Below are 19,374 nucleotides of genomic sequence, written 5' to 3'. Positions count from 1 at the left end.
AAATAAATAGATAGATAGATTTTAATAAATAGATTTGTAATTATAAAGAATAAGAACTAATTAAAGTATAATATGTATACGTGGTTGAAAATTTAATGTACAATGAGAGGAAACTATAAATTTTTAAAAATCAAGACAATCTTATTCCTTGGAAGAACAAGTGAATAAAATAATTTTGTGATTAAGTACTTTGGAATTAATTTCCAAGAAAATTACAATTAATTTGCACAGTTTCATCCTATCCTTCAATTTAACAACTTATCTTCTATTAAAAGGGTTTTACTTAAAGCAAATAAATAAAAACTTGGACCAGAACAATTAGAACTCATGAAGAAAATGAATCTTAAAATTTTTTGAATAGTACTGAATTAAAGGACAAAGAATACCATGATGAATACCTTGTTTCCCAAGGCCGAGCAGTAAAGGCATAGGGCTTAGAGGTCAGGGCACCTACAGGGCAGATGTCAATGATATTCCCAGAAAGTTCAGACATGAACATCTTTTCAATGTATGTGCCAACTTGCATATCATTTCCTCTGCCTGTTGTTCCCAGATCATCTACTCCTGCAATCTCACTTGCAAATCTGCAAGATAAAAATGTACCATCAAATGGTCAAACGCAGCAAACTTACCTCATTTCCTATTCATTATCACAAAGGTAATGATTTTCCAAACACTAGAAAGATAGATTTTCAATGGAAAATGTAGTCCCTGAATAAAAATAATAAATGTTTCCATTTAATTTGAGGTGTAACACACGTACAAAAAATTGCACAAATCATGTGCACAGCTCAGCAAGTTATCACAAAGTTAATGCTTGTAGATTTTGATTTTTAAATCCAAGTGAAGTTGATATTAACTAAAAGTGAAAACTTATTCATTTTACTGGCTTATGTAAAAAACACTGAATACAACATTCCTCTTCTTTCACCAAATAAAAGTTGATATCCGTTCCAGTGGTGTTATTCCACCAAATTTTGTGAATATTAAATAAGTATACAAATGATATTGCAGAAGAGAGAAGGAGAAAAAGATTACCTGATGCACCGAGTACACTGTATACATCTAGTCATAATGGTTTTTATCAATGGCCCAATGTTCTTGTCCTCCACAGCACGTTTCCCCTCTAAAAACCGGCTCCTATCACTTCCAAACATCATGGACTGGTCCTTAAGTAGATTATGAAAGAGTTAACCAAATTTTGCTAACAAAATTAAAACAAAAAGATTTAAGGAATTAGACTACATACCTGCAGATCACATTCACCTCCCTGGTCACAAATAGGACAATCCAGTGGGTGATTTGCTAGTAGGAACTCCATCACACCTTCCCTGTAAAGAAAATTGTAATATATATAATTACATAAATTGCTGACATTCAAAATGGTTTACATATAGCCTATTTAAATAACTGTCACAGATGTATACTCTAATATAGTTAACATGGATTTTACATTTACTATAAGAAACGCCAATGTAACTATCATAAGAGTAGTATTAAATACATAATCTAAAAAATGTTTATAGGAGTCCAGAATAAAACATCATTAGAGAACCTAGAAAATTGAGTTTTAACAATACAGAAATACCAAAAGTTGCTGAATGGTCTTCAGAAAACACTGGCATTAATTCAAAAAAACATGAATGTAAAGCAAAAACAAACACAATCAGTGCCAGTACAGTACAGTACAATATCACTGCAATAATCTCAGTTCAATAAGCCCCAAACAAACTCACTGTTACCACAAGATGAGCAAGGTTCTAAACAAGGGATTTTAATGCTGATTCTGCCGCAGGCTCAAAACCATAAACACCTGACTTCACCTCCTCTATGTGTACTCACTTCCAACTGCTCCTAGAAGCCAAGCACGCCAACTTCTTCAGAGCTTGATACTGAATTTCTCGTCTATGGGAAGGTCTACATACTGAAATGTGCAATTTTCTGCTCTAATAAAAGTCACTATGCCAAGTTAACAATAAAGTACCTGGCTTTCTTAGTTTTCTCTGAGTTTGTCAGGATATTCCAACCTTTCATTACTGGCATGGCACAAGCAGCTACAACCTGGAATTTCAATGCAAAAATCTCTAAGTATTTGTATTTATTTGTAATTATAAGTTAACCCAATATACAAAAATATTAAATTAACATTAGAAAACCAGGAAAGAACAGAGTATTTTTGAAGACTGAGTTTTTTAGTTTTCATATTTATAATATGACAATCTGGCACGATACAGTTCTCTTAGAAACTAGACATCTTAATTTTATTCTAATAATTAATGAGATTTTTTTATAAGAGGCTCTGAAATAGAACGTCAAATAACTGTGTTTTGATTAGCAGGCAGTACTGAATTAAAATTGCACAAGACAAAATGAAATTAAACTGAAAGTGAACCTCTTCACTGCAACTCTCTTCTCTAGTGAAAATGGCACAGCATAAGCACTTCTAATGTGCTGCTTGGCAGCTCCACATCCTACTTGTGTGTCACACACCATTTGGAAATAGTGAGTGCTCTAAAAAGACCCATTTAATTTCTAAATGTTACCATTATATGCCACTTGCATTTATATAAAGCACTTTCTTCAATGTGTTTCCAGTTTTGAAATGAAGAGAATCAATCACACAAAAAATAAACTTAAAGACAGAAGTAAACAGGACCAGATTCTCCACTACAACAATACTGATTCTAAATAAAGTCTGCTGCAAGGTTTAAAGTTTTCTACCTTCTACAGCATGGTATGGAATTTTAGGTATCAAGTACCTTAGGAGCTTTCTCAATTTCAACAAGGCACATCCTGCAGTTTCCAGCAACAGACAACCTTTCATGATAACAGAATCGAGGGATCTGCATGCCAACCTTCTCACAAGCCTAGAAGACAAAGTAAAAAACGTTTGCACTAGAATAACCTGACCTCATCCTTGTCTTGTCTAAAACACAGTAAAAACAAACAAAAAACAAACAAAAAAACATGAGGCCATCCCCTACCTATCTTATTACTCCTACCTACAAATATCTGTAACTTGATCCTCAGAGAGATTCCCCTCCTTTTCTTTCCTCTTGATTCCAACCCGTCTGCTCTGAAGCTACCTCTTTAAAGATCCTCACCGTGCCTATACCTTACATGAAAGAAACTGGATAAAGAAGCATATTCAGACTGTGCTAAAGGCTTGACTCCCCATTTCTACTCTGAACCATTGTCTACAAAGACTCCTCCTTCAAACTCTGTCCCAATGGTTTCATACCTTGACTTCCTCATTGACTAGCCCTCCTCCTTTAGATTAGACTCCACTTTACACCTTCCAGCTGACTATAATCTGGTTCTATCTTTGGCTCCAAATACCCCAGCCAGGACTCTCACTCCCTTCCCAGTTCCCATTTGCTTAGTGAAGGATATTAGTTCCCTCTACCAATTATCCCTGCTCCTTCTCTGAGCCTACAAACATACTCAAACTTCCTCTAGAATTAGTTCTTCCATCCTTAGCCCTCACTCTAAAGCAACCTCATCGATTTTCAATATTTTAACTACTTAGCAAAAACGTATGGAGTCTTCCTGGGTGCTAGATGCAGTGGGTCAACTGTCCCAGCCTTCACACTAGCTCATTTACGTATGATTACATTCAAAACTTCATCTGTGGCCCTGAGGGTCTGCAGCCCTGATAGGCCTCCACTTCTTTAGATATAAGTAGGCATTCACATGTGTACACTCTACAGACAGTTAAAATTCAATCTATTTCTGTCCCCTACTATACATCCCCAAATAAGCTAACAAAGGCAGAAATCATAAAAACTCCTCTGCTCTTCATCATTCCTAAAGGCCTGTCTATCTACATCTCACTCTCCCCTGAATATACCCTCTTGTTTTCATTTCCATTACCACTATTTTAGGCCTTTTCACTTCCTGCTCCACTAATGCAAGATATACTCTTTCTGTGTCTCATTCCAGTCTTATTATTCTCCAAACCACCATCCTCTACAGTCACTGTCATACTGCTTAGTAGCCATGAATATTCTTGATGGTCCAAACTATAAGCTCTTCAACATTGCATAGATTGTCTTGAATGACCAGACCTTCTCTACCAGAATAATCTGCTTTCCTGTTATCTCCTCTTCTACACATACCTTATGTTCCATCAATACCAAACTACCTGAAGCTTCCTTGTCCACATATAAAAACCTACTCATCCTTTAAAATCTTCTCAGAGGTCACCTGAGATATTCCTGACATCTCTTTCTACCTATACATGCCAAAATACTCTCCACTGCACATTGTACATAATTTTGTTATATATTTATGTTTACATGTGTATGCCTGACAGTCTAGAAATTACTGTTAAAATGAATAAAGAGCATTTAGCTCTGCAATAATTTACGATGGAATGAAGCACTTCTTCTCCATGACCAACTCTGTTAGTTCTGGAGGAATTTGGAGAAATTAAATACTTAGGGCATAAATTCGAGAACCTACTACCCTCCATTTATCTGCTTTGTAGGACACATTCCTAGAAATATTATTAAAGATAGAAAGGTTACATAAAAGTGAAAAGCATCAAGCAGGCTCACAACAAAGGTCACCTTTTCCCCAAACTTACCTATATTAACTAAAATTTTATTTTAGGTAACTTAAAACTTCTAAACGGGAATTTATTTGAAGGCAGAAGTGAAACAAAAGAACGGCCACAGTTCACTGAGAAAGTCAGAAACTGATAAATGATAGTTCACTCACTCTGAAATGCCAAGATTTCAAATCAAACTTATTTTCATATAAGTTTACTATCTATATATAGTTCTTTAATGAGCATTTGTCAAGGAATCTTGAAAATTTTAGAAGCAAATGAACAGTATAAAGAAAATAAATTATTTTTGTTTTTTTAAATCAGAACAAACGCAAAAATAAAGAATTAAAATGAATGCCTACTTGGAGGACGGTAGTTCCTGGTTCCACCATGACAGACTGACCATCAACAAATACTTCAATCAAGTTGCTTGCTGCTGTGGCAGTTGTTCGAACTGACCGTCAAAAATATTGAGGTGAAAATGAAATTAACAGAGTTCAAGTTATTACAGCAGAGGATAATGGATTAATTAACCTTCACATCTAAATTTTTTCCTCATTTTGTACTATTCCCTTCTATTTCTCTAGACGCAAACTTCTAAATTATTGACTTAGAGGAAAGCTTTTCCGGTCCTGAATACCAAACAGAAAATGGCTGTCTACTTTTAACAGCAGTTTAAGTTGTAACTTTTAATACCACTGAAAATATGTTCCTGGGAAGACCACTTCTCAAAAGCAAAATGACTGCTCTTTCCATTTTGGCACTGATGGGCAATTAGCTACTTTCTATTCCATGATAATTTCTATAAAATGTTTAAAGTTGTATTTTGAAAATTATTCTATTCAACTTGGGTCACTGTTTCCATTTTTATTTAAAATATATTATGGGTCTTTCAAGAAACATTCCATAAACTTATGAATTTACAAAGACAGAAAGTCTAGTACCCACAAACGCAAATTCAAAAAAAGACACTCACCACATCCTTTAGGAGACTTAGAAAGGCTCACTAAGGCCCTTCTTACAGGTATCCTTAACATATTGCTAAGAATAAAACAAAGAAGAGTTATATTATCATAGGAAAAACAATGCCAATCAGAAACTTTTGGATAATATTTTATGGTTTTAAAGCACTTCATATATATACATTATTTCATTGAACATTTCACAAGTCCTGATATTTTTCCTGAAATTCTAGAGATGAGAATACTCCATCTCAGACAGATTAACTGACTTGTACAACATTAAGAAGCTACAAAGGAGCAGCTAGCACATAAATTTGAATCTTCTAATTCTATATAAAGGGCAAATTTGTTGTTTTTAATTATAAACAAATGATCAAACTTAATATATTACTATATAGTAAAATAAATTTGAAAAATTTATTTCAAATTTATTTTACTATAAATTTATTTTTATTTATTTCAAATTTATTTTATTTTACTAAAAACAGTGAGTTTATCATTAATTGCTATGTAAAATAAAGCCTACCTTTCTGCCTTCATTTCCTGCTAAAATGCATTCTAACATTCTACGTTCTGAGCAGTTATCTACTAAATGCTTCTGAGATATTCTGAGCTGGCTCACAAGCCCAAGCCTTTAAAAACTCTGGAGTGCTATTTTCTGTGTCCAGTAGTACATTTATCTTACAGATTTGCAATTATCTGTTTATGTGCCTGTTCTACCCCCCCTGTATTATGAACTTCTTTAATCTTTCTATCCTCAGTACCTACCCCCAAGGCTGCCACACAGTAAGCTCTAAAACAGTGGTTCTCTATAAGAGATAATTTTGCTTCCCAGGGAACATTTAGCAATGTCTGGACAAACTGTTGTCGAGACTAGGGGAAAGCTATTGGCATCAAGTGGGTTGAGGTCAGCGTGCTACTAAAGATCCTACAAGGCTCAGGACAATCTCCCATAATAAAGAATTACCTAAAGTGTCAACAGATCTGCAGTTGAGGAGCCCTCTCTAAAGGATTTGCTGTATTACTGAAATAAATCGAAGTGGATTATATAAATTAACACCAATTAAAGGTATTCATAAGCAAAAAAGAGAGAAAAGTTATCTGATCTTTTAGAGTTTTTTGTCCATTCACTTGATCATATCAGCGAAGCACTGAACTTTCTGTCTACTCACTTGATTATATGGGCTAAGCATCTAATTTTTCATTTGGAACTCTTAAAAATACAACAAATTATGTGATCAGAATGTATCGCATAAAGAATTTCAAAGTTTATAGTAGAAAACTGTATATATACATAAGTTTTAAGCATGTTTCACAGAAATTTCATTAAATCAGACATCAATAACTCAAACAATTCATTAATTCAGAATTTGTGATACTGAATCTGCAGACATCTGTCACCTACTAGTGAGTGACTTTTTGGTAAATCACAGTTTCTGTCTCTTTATCTATAAAAGAAAACAATACCTCTTAGGCTATGTGTTACCAGCAGGAGCTCAATAAATGTCAGTTATATCTGAATTCAATTTAGACGGTACTAGCCACTGAAAATCAGTTTTAAAGGGCTCTTCCTTTGTGCTCCTTCTCTTTACTACCAGCACACACTGTGTATATGTGTGTGTATATATATACATATATATATACACACATATATATATATATCTTTATTATTCCACCTACTAAACTGTAAGTTAGCAATCAATTTCAGTATCTCGAGTTTGTAAGCTCCTTGACAAGGAATGGTGCACTTTGGTCATTTCCCTTTTCTGAAGACCTAGCACAGTGCCCCTAAGAAAATGAACCATCAAACAGAGTTGACCCTTAAACAATATGGGTTTAAACTGCACAGGTCCACTTACAGGCGATTTTTTTTCAATAGTAAATACTACAGTACTACAAGATATGAGATTGGTTGAATCCTGAGATGAATCCTCAGATGCAGAACCATGGATATAAAAGGCCAACTGTAAGTTATATACAGATTTTCGACTGCACAAATGGTTGGAACCCTTAATCCTCTCATTGCTCAAGGGTCAACTGTAGTCTTACCACCAAGTTCCAGAATGAATAGCATCTGTCCTATTAAAATCTATTCATATAAAGGTAAAACTGAACTTGCTAAGTTAAAGGCAGATCAAAATCAACAATATTTCATACAACAATGTAAAAACTTTAATATTACATTTGTCTCCAAGACAATATGAAAGTGGTGCCCACTTTAGCTAGGAAATCCACCAGGACTAGGCTGTCTGTTGAAAACCCAGCGTCAAGTGGAAGACTGCATAGCCCCAACATAAGAAATACAGATTTGCAAAACTTTGATAAGCACTTTACACTTATTTGGCTACCATGTAAGAACAGAAATAATCATCTCTAAGACGGGAAAATGCTAATGAATAATCATTTCTAAAACTAGACTGGACACTTTTTGGTGCAGGGACAATACTACTCCACATTCTCCACCAGGTATCCCGCATCCATCCACTTCTCTCTCTAGGTACTGTCCTATTCCAAGCCACCATCATCTCTTGCCTGGACTGTTACAGTAGCCCCCTAATAGGTCTCCTGGCTTCCACACTGCTCCCACAGCCTCTCCCATCTTCCCAGGGGCTGTGACCTCAGACGGAAATGCTCTTCCCTCAGATCTTTCTGGCCCCTCCTCATCCTCCAAATTTTGGCTTAAAAGGCATTTCTCAGGGAGACTTTCCTTGACCAGCCTAACCAAAATATCCTAACTACTCCCCAGTCACATCACCCATTTAATTCTTCCTTGTGGACTCACTTCTAGCTTATAATAGGTATTCAACAACTATTTGTTAAATGAATTCTATCTCTACTCTCTGGCCATCACTTCCACTTTCCTGGTATTAAAGAGTGCAGGTGCTCCGGCAGCCTTACAACACCCTGCTTAAAGATGCACACACAATTCAGCGGGAAAAAAGGACGTTCCGCAAAAAACCAACTTGATGTTTATTCATCAGAAACAGTTCACGTTACATTTTCTATACCCTCAATTCGTTTTTGAGCAGAGCTGTATCTGATCCACGTTTTTACAGTACATGCACATGCACTGGATTCCCAAAATTTTTAAACAACGTAGCTTTGTTATTTGCAGTGCGACCTTGAGCCAACTTTTCAAATGTCTTTTTTCCTCAGTTGCCCCACCAGTGAAAAGAATAAGAAGTATTAGCCAATGCAATCTATGGACAAAACCAAAACACAAAACAACAGAGGCATGGACGGTTGCTAAGGCAACAGCAGCCAAACAAGGATGCACTATACCAGCTATGTAGTAATTGGGGGGAAAAGCTCAGTCTTTAGGCCTAAGTCACTTGACAGGTCCTCTCCCGGGAAACAAAACGGCCTCCTCTCCAGGAAGGGGACTGTCCTGCATTCCCCTGCAGACGGAAGGTCACCCACAAGGCTGCACTCGGGCCAGTGCTCCCCAGGGCCTCGTGATTTCCTCCTCCTCTCTGCTTCGTCAGAGCACAGACGTTGGCTAACAGTCCTCACCTGCCAGCTCTCGGGGGTTCCCGAGGAGGCGGGGTGGGACGCGGCGCCCATTCAAGGACAAGAGGAGAATGAGTCGGTTGGGCCAAAGAAAACAGTCTCGTCAATAAACACACTCCGGGGACCAAGGCACCTCAGCCTTCTCCCCCAAACACAACCTCACCTTCTCCCTGGAGCCGCCGAGGCTGCCCTGCAGAATTGTCTACAACCCGCCGACTCCTTCAGAGGCCGGGTTTCTTATTCAATATGGCGGCCTCGGGTATCTCAGTCAGCCGGGCCTGGAAGAACGGAAAGTCGGGAGGGACGAGAAACCACAATTCGACAATTTCCCGTTTAGATTGAGCTCGGCAACTTCCGTCAGCTTGACAGAGGGCGGGGTGGAGGACGTAGCAGCCGGGAGGAAGCAGGGGCGGGAAGTTCCGCCGGAAGTAACCTGGGGCCGAGGCCGAGCGTCTTCCGTCATTTCCGGCGCTTCAACGCGCGGTTCCGGTAGTCTTTGCAAACCTTGGAGGTTGTGATTTAAGCAATGCCGATTTTATTAATTGATTTGCAAACACGAAGAAAGTTCGGCGGATAATTTGTGGGCCGTTAATTAAGAGCCCTTGATTTTTACGTTGAGAAATCTTAACGTAATTTACTTTTAACCTGCCGCTGGGGGCATCGGAGAGAAACGCCTGCGTCTCTATATAAGGCATTTCCGGCCTCGTTGCGGGCCTTTTTTCCTGTTAGCGCTCGGCGGTGACCGTCTGCGCTCCTCTTTTCCTCCGCTGCCTTCCAGTTCCCTGTCAGCCGTCGCCATGGGTTTTGGAGACCTGAAAAGCCCCGCCGGCCTCCAGGTGCTCAACGACTACTTGGCGGACAAGAGCTACATCGAAGGGTGAGCTGACGGGCCGGGGTCTGGGCAGGGCCGGGAGCAGTGGTGCCACGTGGCGCGGCCTCGGCTGCGCCTGGAGGAAAGGAAGCCCGACCCCAGGGCTCTCCCCCGGGAGGGGACTGCGAGGGGAGAAGGGTTAAAAATGTGCTTTGTTTCGGCTTACTTGACTCCACCAGGTTTTTCCGCGTCTTTGCTCAGTTAACAAATGTAAACCTGTAGGTCCACGTTAGCGATTGCAATTTCTGAGGTCTAAGTGGCAGTTGTGTCTCAGGGTAGCTCGGAGAACCAAATAAATGATCCCTGATCCTAAGAAATTTATTTTTTACAGAAAACTAAAGCTGCTTAGGTAGTCCGGTAACAAGAGGGCGAATTGCCACTAATTTGACGGTTGTAGCTAGCGTTTGTCGTTGGCTGGTGTTTGTGGTTTTTCTTTTAAAGGTGTGTGCAGTTACTTTTGCATCGTTGACAGGTATGTTCCATCACAAGCAGATGTGGCAGTATTTGAAGCAGTCTCCGGCCCACCACCTGCCGACTTGTGTCATGCCCTACGTTGGTATAATCACATCAAATCTTACGAAAAGGAAAAGGCCAGGTAAAAGTATCTTTGTGTTTATCTGAAGAATAGAATGCTTTCTAAGCTTAAACTCAGGGTTTTCACGTGACAAGTTAGGGTTCAGGCTACTGTAGTTTTGTGGGGATATTGTAAGCTAAATTTCCTGTGACTTTAGAAGGCCAAGAGGCTGAAATCCTCCATTTTTTCATGTAGAACATGTAACAGGTAGAACATGACAATTTTGAAGAAAAAACTAGTCAATCTAAGAAACAGAAAATTTTATTCAAGCCACATTGAGGATTATAACCTGTGAAAAGCCCATCAGAAACCTCTGAAAACTGTTCTGTGCATATAAGTGGTTTTTTTAAAAAATTTATTTATTTACTTGTGGCTGTGTTGGGGTCTTTGTTGCAGTGCGCAGCCTTCTCATCGTTGTGGCTTCTCTTGTTGCGGAGCACAGGCTCTAGGCACGTGGGCTTCAGTAGTTGTGGCTCGCGGGCTCAGTAGTTGTGGCCTGTGTGGCTTCAGTAGTTGTGGCACATGGGCTTAGCTGCTCCGCGGCATGTGGGATCTTCCCAGACCAGGGCTCAAACCTGTGTCTCCTCCTGCATTTACAGGCAGATTCTTAACCACTGCACCACCAGGGAAGTCTCCATCCATATAAGTTTTTGTTTTGTTTTTGTTTTGTTTTGTGTTGTGGTTTTTTTTAACATCTTTATTGGAGTATAATTGCTTTACAATGGTGTGTTAGTTTCTGCTGTATAACAAAGTGAATCAGCTATACATATACATATATCCCCATATCTCTTCCCTCTTGCGTCTCCCTCCCTCCCACCCTCCCTATCCCACCCCTCTAGGTGGACACAAAGCCCAGACCTGATCTCCCTGTGCTATGCGGCTGCTTCCCACTAGCTATCTGTTTTACATTTGGTAGTGTATACATGTCCATGCTACTCTCTCACTTCGCATATAAGTTTTTGAGACAAGGTTGCGCATTAAATAATGTATTATTGACGGTTTATACAATCCAGATCTACAGGTGCAAAGCGAGTAGTGGGTCATGGGTCATCATGGCCCAAGATTCAAGATTCAGAAGGAATGTTATCTCCTCAGGAGGGCTGGTTAATGCAGATGCACGATACACAGTATAGAGGAGGGAGGTGGCCCAAACAGGCAAAGAAAATTTTTATGTTTAAATTTTTCTTGTCTTGCCACAAAATATGAATTTTAGTTCATCAACAACAGCAATTCAGCTTTTCCCCACACTGGCCTGCCAGTGTTCCTGACCCTGGCCTGGGGGACCCACCTCAGGGGTGAGGGGTGGCTCATTCTTTCAGTCCTTTGCCATTCTTCTGAAACTGCTAACAAGGATGGAAGTTTGGGCAGGTGGACTCCAGTTCACTAAGAATGGAACTGAGCGTACTTAATGAAATCTCAAACAGAAATACTCATTCTGAAAGTAAATCTTTGTGTGTATTGAATATAGTGTTTCACATGCTACTAATGTTTGTTGGGTGAGGAGCTAAACATATAAAAGCATTTACCTGGGAATGTTGAAGGGTAAATTCTTGGTACAAAAGGGGTCTATTGATAACTTGTAATGAAAACAAGTTCTCATGTATTGTTTGAAAAGGGACATCATACCGACCTAATAGTAGCTAGCTGATTAAATTTTTTTCAAGCCTGCCAGGAGTGAAGAAAGCTTTGGGCAAGTATGGCCCTGCTAATGTGGAAGACACCACAGAAAGTGGAGCTACAGATAGTAAAGATGATGATGACATTGATCTCTTTGGATCTGATGATGAGGAGGTATGGCATAAGTTGACATTTGTGCGTATCATTGTGCTTAAGCACAGGCTCTGTAGCCAAAGTGCTTGGGTTTGAATCCTGGCTTCACTTTATTACCTGCCTTTTAAAAATTCTCACTGGCTACATGATGAATAAAATTAAATCGCCATCTTTCGGCTGAGCTCATGATGGATTTGCTTTTTACTGATAAAGCTGGTCTGCTTTAAGCTGAGGACCCACCAGCCGTAAGCTGAGGAACAACCAGCTTTGTGAAGTATATTAAATTTTTTCTTTACAGGAAAGTGAAGAAGCCAAGAGGCTAAGAGAAGAACGCCTTGCACAGTATGAGTCAAAGAAAGCCAAAAGTAGGTCATTTTATAATTTGTGTTTAACTTAATTGTTTTCATAATAATTTGAATAATCTTTTTCAAAGACTGATCCCCAAAGTAATTTCCTTTCCTCCCCATTCGTTGAATTATGTCACTATTTCAAAACCTTCTGTTGAAGTGGAGCTTCAAAACTTCCACAGCTACTGGTCTGCAACTGTTCTTATGGTAGCAGTTGTGGCATTCCTCTGTGGGAAAGAAACTGTTACACAACTAAACACCTCTTTCTCAGCAAAATAGAAAGTGGGCATATGTGTGACGAACACAAGGTGTATTTTCTATAGTTTTATGTGGCTAAGGAGATGATCCATTTAGAAACAAATTAAGATTTGTTAAGTGTCTTGAAGTAGGGCAAAAATAATTATTTGAATAATGCTGTTCCTTGTACTCTTTTTTAGAACCAGCACTTGTTGCCAAGTCTTCCATCTTATTAGATGTGAAACCTTGGGATGATGAGACAGATATGGCAAAACTAGAGGAGTGCGTCAGAAGCATTCAAGCAGACGGCTTAGTCTGGGGCTCTTGTGAGTTTAGTCTTTGCCTTTTGACACTGGCATCTGCAGTTTGCATACAGTTTAAACCTTTGTCAATCAACAGGACTTATCTAACTAAGATTTTTCTTGATGCTCTTTTCAGCTAAACTAGTTCCGGTGGGGTATGGAATTAAAAAACTTCAAATACAGTGTGTAGTTGAAGACGATAAAGTTGGAACGGATATGCTGGAGGAGCAGATCACTGCTTTTGACGAGTATGTGCAGTCTATGGACGTGGCTGCGTTCAACAAGATCTAAAATCCATCGTGGATCAGTGCTCTTAAATAAAAGCTTGAAAGACACTCTTGGCTCTTGACTCCTAAATAAGAGGATGGTATTTATTTATATTCCTTCCATTTTGAAGGAAGAAATTTAATGGATAGATAATTCATAAATAATATAAATTTGGGTCCGCATTGTCGTTCGACGTTTAGCCCAAAAAAGGAGGGAACTACCTGTTATAAATACTGTGACTATGCATAGATGTAGAGTAGACTTTATAAACAAATTAACAGAAGTGGACTCAGTACAACTTCTTTACCCATTAGTGATGTCCTCAGTATGCGATGATAAAACTTTTACTGCAGTATTTCAAGTGTTTATATTTGCCTTGTTTTTTAAAAGAAATCGCGGTGGTAAACTTGACTGAAAATTTTGTAGTAAGAGGTTTTTTTGTTTGTTTGTTTTTTGACCACATCACGCGGCTTGCGGGACCTTAGTTCTCGGACCAGGGATTGAACCCCGGGCCCAAGGCAGTGAAAGCAGCCAGTCCTAACCACTGGACCACCAGGGAACTCCCAAGAGTTTTGATTTTAGATAATTAGTCCCATATATAATGGTTCAAGACCTTGCCCTTTGCAAGGGGTTACAAAGTTACTTAATATCTGAGCTGGCTTTCCTCGATGTGAATGTTGGGAGTACCTTAAAGAATCGAGAAATGAGTCAAAAACAGGGAAGTGCTCAGGTCAATACACAGCAAATAATGTCATTTGCCAGGTCATGAAACATTTGGAGATAAAGGAATTAAATGCCAGGACTAATTTATAGTTAGTAACCAGTGACTTTACAGTGGCTGACAAAGTAATTTGTTGTGACCTAGCATCTTCAAGTTAGGGGTTACTTGTGACTTAAAAAAAAAAATCACACGTTTACAAATCCCACCTAAAATTAATGTTATGAGTTGGCACGTGCGATTTACTAAAGGACGCCTAACCCAGGGGAGGGGAGGAGTCCCAGAGTTTGTGGAGGCAGATGTTGCAAATTTAAGGGATGCCTCCTGTACTGTTCAGGGAGAAGTTGTGTTGAGCATGTGATTTTGAGTAGTAGTGTGTCCTGGGAGGGAGGCTACATGGGTGACTGATCCCTTGGGTGCGGTTCATAAGCCTGGCTTGGGTGTGGAGGTGGGACATCTTACCTGGGTTTGTAAGTCTGATTGAGCCTGTTGGGGTGTGGAGACTTCAGTACTATGGTGGTGCTGCAGGTGAGTGTACTCAGAGGATGGTGTTACTGTAGTCAGGTGAGACTCCAGTATTGGAAACCGCTGCATCTTAACAGTTAAATTTGGGATGTATCGAATATTTGAGTATATATTTTTTACAGTAGTAGTGTTCACAAAAGTAGAGCTTGGGAATTGTAGACCTCTAAAAATCATTTTGTAGTCTCTGTAGGCCAAGGAAATTGAATGAGGTCCAGGTTTTCCTAGCTGAACCGGACGATGCTGTTTTCTTCCCTCCCAATCTGATTTTCTTTGTATGTGGCCAACCAACTTGAATGTGGGAAATCGTTTAAATTCTAAAGAAAATGTACTCAATCAGACATATATGTACTGATGAATAAAATCACCTTCAACATTTAGTCCAACAGACTCAGTCTAAAATCACTGGGGAAATTTTCAGGTTTTCAGTATCGTGAGAGCCAGCAGAGGGCAGCACTTCATTTTCTGGAGAACAGGAGAGCCTGGGGATTCTGGAAATGCTGTGGAAAAGTAGAGGTGTAGTAGTGAATAGCCAAAAATAATTCACAACCAGTGACATGAGTAACAGCTTGATTGAGTACCAAATAGTTTGGCCAAAACATTAAGTATTAAAAATTATTAATGATTTGAGAGTCCGCCTGCCAATGCAGGGGACACGGGTTTGTGCCCCGGTCCGGGAAGATCCCACATGCCACAGAGTAGCTGGGCCCGTGAGCCATGGCCGATGAGCCTGCGCGTCCAGAGCCAGTGCTCTGCAACGGGAGAGGCCACAACAGTGAGAGGCCTGCATACCGCAAAAAAACAAAACAAAACAAAACAAAAAAAATTATTGATAAAAAAATGATTAAAAATGTGGTTAAAAAATTTAAATAGTCAACAAGCCACAGCTGTCTTGTGAATCTTAAAATAATGAATGATGAAGCATGTGACTTTTAAGATCTTGACTCTATGGCCTTGAATAAAAAATGTTTAATGGTATCTTTTAATGTCATTTTAAAAGGTAGATAATACATTAACATCATTCAAAATTCTAGAGGTTATACGGTTACGTCTCCCCTGTCCCCCAGGTCTCCCATTCACTTCCATAAAAGCAACCAATGTCACCAGTTTTTTAGGTCTTTCCAGAGCTAGTCTAAGCATATATGTAGGCTAATTGTAGCATATGACACAAACTTCTGCATCTTAAGTTTTGTCCCTAGAAATAGACTTGGATATCTTGGAGATTATATCTTGGATATTTTGTATCGGTACATAAAAGATTTCCTCTTATTTTAACAGTTACAGAATCCATTGTCTCATATCTTACTGAACCAGTCTAGTTATTGGATCCTTAGTTTGCTTTCAGTGTTTTGCTCTTATGAGCAATGCTTACATATTCATGTGAGCCAGGATACTGAATGAACTGTTTTTGAACCAGTGGGTTCAGAAGGCACAGGTATACATAAAGAGATTTTTTTTTTTTTATTGTTTCTGGCTTTGGAATAAGAACCCACATTTTTTTGCATGCTCCATAAGTGATTACATGACCCTGAAACCTTGTTTCTTTTTCACATTCAGCCATAGCTAGTACAAGGACTGGGCACAGTGTGCGAATTCAAAACTGATTCATTTAATGTCACTATGTTAGATGCTATAAAAATACAAAAGGATTAAGAAAATAACCATAAGGGAGGTGGTTCAAACATACTTAACCCTGTTAAGAATAAAAGTAATTTTGTGATTAAACAAGTACAGTCATTCCTCAGTATCTGAGGGGGGATTGGTTCCAGGAACCACCCCCCAACCCTCAGGTACCAAAATCCTCAGATGCTCAAGTTCCTTATATTAAATGGTGTAGTATCTGCATATAACCTTAACCTGCTAACACCCTCCTCATTAAATCATCTCTAGACTACTCATAATATCTAGTACAATGTAAATGCTATGTAAGTAGTTGCCAGCAGGCGACAAATTCAAGTTTTGTTGTTTTGCAACTTCCTGGACTTTTTTCAGATATTTTTGATTCGTGATTGGTTGAATCTGTGGGTGTAGAACCTGCAGATAAGGAGGGCTGACAATAATCCAAAAGTCCAGAGGGTCAGGGAAGGCTAGAATTAAATAAAAGTTTTTTTAGAGGAGTTAGGACTTGAGCTGGAGAGACCTTAGTAATCCGTTTAAAAAAAAAAAAAAATCCAGGATGCTGTGAAAGGCAGAATGATAAAGGCAAGAATGAGAACAGAGGTTTGGGAGGCAATTAGACCAGTTTGGCTGGATTTTGCAGCGTCAGTTTGGGATTAGATAGGGCCAGGTTTTAGAGGCATCTGAATTATAGGCTGGCTCATTCTGTGAGCGCAATGGGAAGCCTGGTTTCCAAGCCAGAGAATGACAAAAGCAGAGCAGAGGTGGAGGTGGGAATGGGTGGGAGGGGTGGAGGGTGGTGAAATAGATGAGAGGAATTAAGAGGGACAAACTTCCGATTATACAATAAGTCACGGGGATATGATGTACAGCATAGGGAATATAGTCAGTAAAATTGTAATAACTTTGTATGGTGACAAGTGATTACCAGACTTACTGTAGTGATCAATTTTAATGTTTATAGATGTCAAACCACTATGTTGTACGCCTGAAACTAATATAATATTGAATGTCAACTGTATTTCAGTAAAAAAAAAAAGGCAGAGCTCCAATCTGGAGATGATGTGGATAGAATCAGGGAAATAAGAGGACTGTTTTAATAAACAGAAAGGGCTAAATTATGGCATATGTGAAACATTTTATAAATTTAATATATTTACTTTAGAAAGTAATGGAGATTATAGCAGCATTGAAAAATGCTTGATTTTTCATTGACTGTAACTATGAAAAGATAAACTTATGGACAAAGACACAGATACCAAAAGAGTTGCATTAGTGTTGGGGGATGTATGTGTCATTTTTTCCCAAACAAATACATTTGGCAATGGCAGTTATGTGTCCTTAGAACAAAAAAGGAAAAAAAATGCATGCCTCACATACATTGTCTAATATGAACCCCATTATAAGCCTGTGAGATAAAGGCAAACACTGTTTTCAGCACTTACAGGTGAGGAGACAACTCTGAAAGATGATTCCCCAGTTATCCACCTAGTAAGTGAGAGAGGAGGAACTCAAAACCAGGTCTTCATGGGCCAGATAATGTATTGGCAATAATGGGGAAAGTTCTTCATCCCTGCTTTTAGAAATTTGATTCTGTTTCACGTAACCCTTTCTTCATACCCTCAATTAGGAAAAGTAAGAATGTTAAAATCACATAAGTGTAAACCTAAAATGAAAATTGAGGCAGTTAAACAGATATTCTCTCAATACATGCCCTGTATAGATGATATTAGTTGCATTTAGAAAATGTCCCAAATGGAAGTCTGTCATTTGGAATGTTATTGGCCTGAATAGCTTTTAGTAAAGTAAAAATCAAAGGAAACTGTCCGTAGACTTCTAAGTATGCATCACCTAAAGAACTACTGCTCAGGAGGCCACAACAGTGAGAGGCCCGCGTAGTGCGGAAAAAAAAAAAAAAGAACTACTGCTCATATGTGAGAATATTAAAGAACTATGAATTACTATTCAAGCCTGATTCCAACCTGGGCATCTTCTATCCTCACTTTGTCCCTATAAAATGGGACTAGTCTCTCTTTTCTGAACGTAGCCTGTTTTCCAGCCTCTGAACATTTGCTCTTCCTATGCCACCTACCTGAAATAGCCTTTTTTCACCTGCACTTGTTAAAATTATAGTCATTCTTCAAGATGCACTTAAATTACCTCTTTCAAGAAGTCTTTCAGTCTACTTTTTCCTGCCCCTTGCAGCCTCTCAGCCCATATCCTTTTATAGTATTTATAAACTGTAAATTAAAAAAAATTTAGAAAACATTTAATTAATTTATTTATTTGGCCACACCTCGCGGCTTGTGGGATCTTAGTTCCCTGACCAGGCATTGAACCCAGGCCCCAGGCAGTGAGAGCACGGAGGCTTAACCACTGGACCACCAGGGAATTCCCGATAAGCTTTATGAATTTTTTAATAAAATGTATAAATTTTGAAGTTCTTTGTGTAAGTTCCCTTATTCTTCCTATGAGATTTTTACATTCATTCAAGAGGAAGAAGGGATCTAACATTTACTAGGTAATTACTATGTCAGAAGGTGCCAAGAGTTTCACTGAGTATGTATAATACCAGGTAATATTATATTAATAATAGGTATTTATAGGGCTAAGCACCACTTTTAGTGCTTTACCTGTGTCAATTCATTTAATTTTCATAATAACACTATGTGGCAGTTACTACTATTGTGATCCCATTTTGCAGATGGGGGAAACTGAGGTCTAGAAATTTGGATTAATTTAGCCCAGGTCATAGAGCTAGGATATATTGGAGCCATAATGCAAAGCCAGATATCCTGCCTCTGGAGTCCCTGAAACTTGCCCACTGTTTCGAAGAGCTTCCTTCCATCGAGAGGGAGCCAGGTCTGTCTTGTTGGGTTTATGCCCCAGTCCCTGGGAGCCCTGAGATTCTTTATTCTCCTGCCAACTAGGCATTGAGCTTCCTTGCTTCCTCCCCAAATTGCCCCAGTGCCCTCCTCTCCTCCAGCCCCTCTGTCCTTTCGGTCACTCATCCTGCCCATTAGGGGTCATTAGACCCCTGGAGAGCCCCATTATCCAGATTCCAGCTGCCAGGGGAGGAAGCTGGCTGGGGAGTCTCCAATGCTGGGGTCCAAGCTTGGGTCCTA

At 39.0% G+C, this 19,374-nt stretch overlaps 2 protein-coding genes and 2 non-coding genes across 4 annotated transcripts in view; 3 read left to right on the top strand and 1 right to left on the bottom strand.

Annotated features, from left to right (window-relative positions):
* Positions 1 to 9,378, bottom strand: part of NDUFS1 (NADH:ubiquinone oxidoreductase core subunit S1) — a 32,159-nt gene extending 22,781 nt beyond the window's left edge. Inside the window, exons 1-8 of the mRNA XM_030853933.2 lie at positions 9,188 to 9,378; positions 5,529 to 5,593; positions 4,915 to 5,006; positions 2,760 to 2,867; positions 1,985 to 2,061; positions 1,250 to 1,331; positions 1,039 to 1,169; positions 399 to 584 (exon numbers count right to left, since the gene is read on the bottom strand). Coding sequence (XP_030709793.1) covers positions 399 to 584; positions 1,039 to 1,169; positions 1,250 to 1,331; positions 1,985 to 2,061; positions 2,760 to 2,867; positions 4,915 to 5,006; positions 5,529 to 5,589 — 737 coding nt within the window. The 5' untranslated portion in view covers positions 5,590 to 5,593; positions 9,188 to 9,378. The remainder of the gene's footprint in view (positions 1 to 398; positions 585 to 1,038; positions 1,170 to 1,249; positions 1,332 to 1,984; positions 2,062 to 2,759; positions 2,868 to 4,914; positions 5,007 to 5,528; positions 5,594 to 9,187) is intronic.
* Positions 9,379 to 9,497: 119 nt separating this feature from the next.
* On the top strand, positions 9,498 to 13,460 carry EEF1B2 (eukaryotic translation elongation factor 1 beta 2). The gene is made up of 6 exons (XM_030853951.3): positions 9,498 to 9,901; positions 10,368 to 10,490; positions 12,134 to 12,260; positions 12,538 to 12,604; positions 13,024 to 13,149; positions 13,262 to 13,460. The coding sequence occupies exons 1-6, from the start codon at positions 9,822 to 9,824 to the stop codon at positions 13,414 to 13,416; spliced, it is 678 nt and encodes a 225-aa protein (XP_030709811.1). The 5' UTR covers positions 9,498 to 9,821; the 3' UTR covers positions 13,417 to 13,460.
* On the top strand, positions 12,377 to 12,455 carry LOC115853004 (small nucleolar RNA SNORD51). The gene has a single exon (XR_004039354.1). It is a non-coding gene; the product is annotated as a small nucleolar RNA SNORD51 (small nucleolar RNA).
* LOC115853005 (small nucleolar RNA SNORA41) lies at positions 12,761 to 12,893 on the top strand. The gene has a single exon (XR_004039355.1). It is a non-coding gene; the product is annotated as a small nucleolar RNA SNORA41 (small nucleolar RNA).
* Positions 13,461 to 19,374: the final 5,914 nt, after the last annotated feature.

The sequence above is a fragment of the Globicephala melas genome, chromosome 7 (assembly GCF_963455315.2).
Source record: "Globicephala melas chromosome 7, mGloMel1.2, whole genome shotgun sequence".
In the NCBI taxonomy this organism is placed as follows: Eukaryota; Metazoa; Chordata; class Mammalia; order Artiodactyla; family Delphinidae; genus Globicephala; species Globicephala melas.
Note: the sequence above shows the minus strand (reverse complement) of the source record. Positions and strands in the feature narration are given on the sequence as shown.

Coding starts and splice junctions, on each gene's coding strand:
- EEF1B2 (XM_030853951.3), top strand. CDS start 9,822: ATGGGTTTTGGAGACCTGAAAAGCCCCGCCGGCCTCCAGGTGCTCAAC. Junction 12,261..12,537: donor TTGGATCTGATGATGAGGAG/GTATGGCATAAG, acceptor TTTTCTTTACAG/GAAAGTGAAGAAGCCAAGAG. Junction 13,150..13,261: donor CGGCTTAGTCTGGGGCTCTT/GTGAGTTTAGTC, acceptor TGCTCTTTTCAG/CTAAACTAGTTCCGGTGGGG.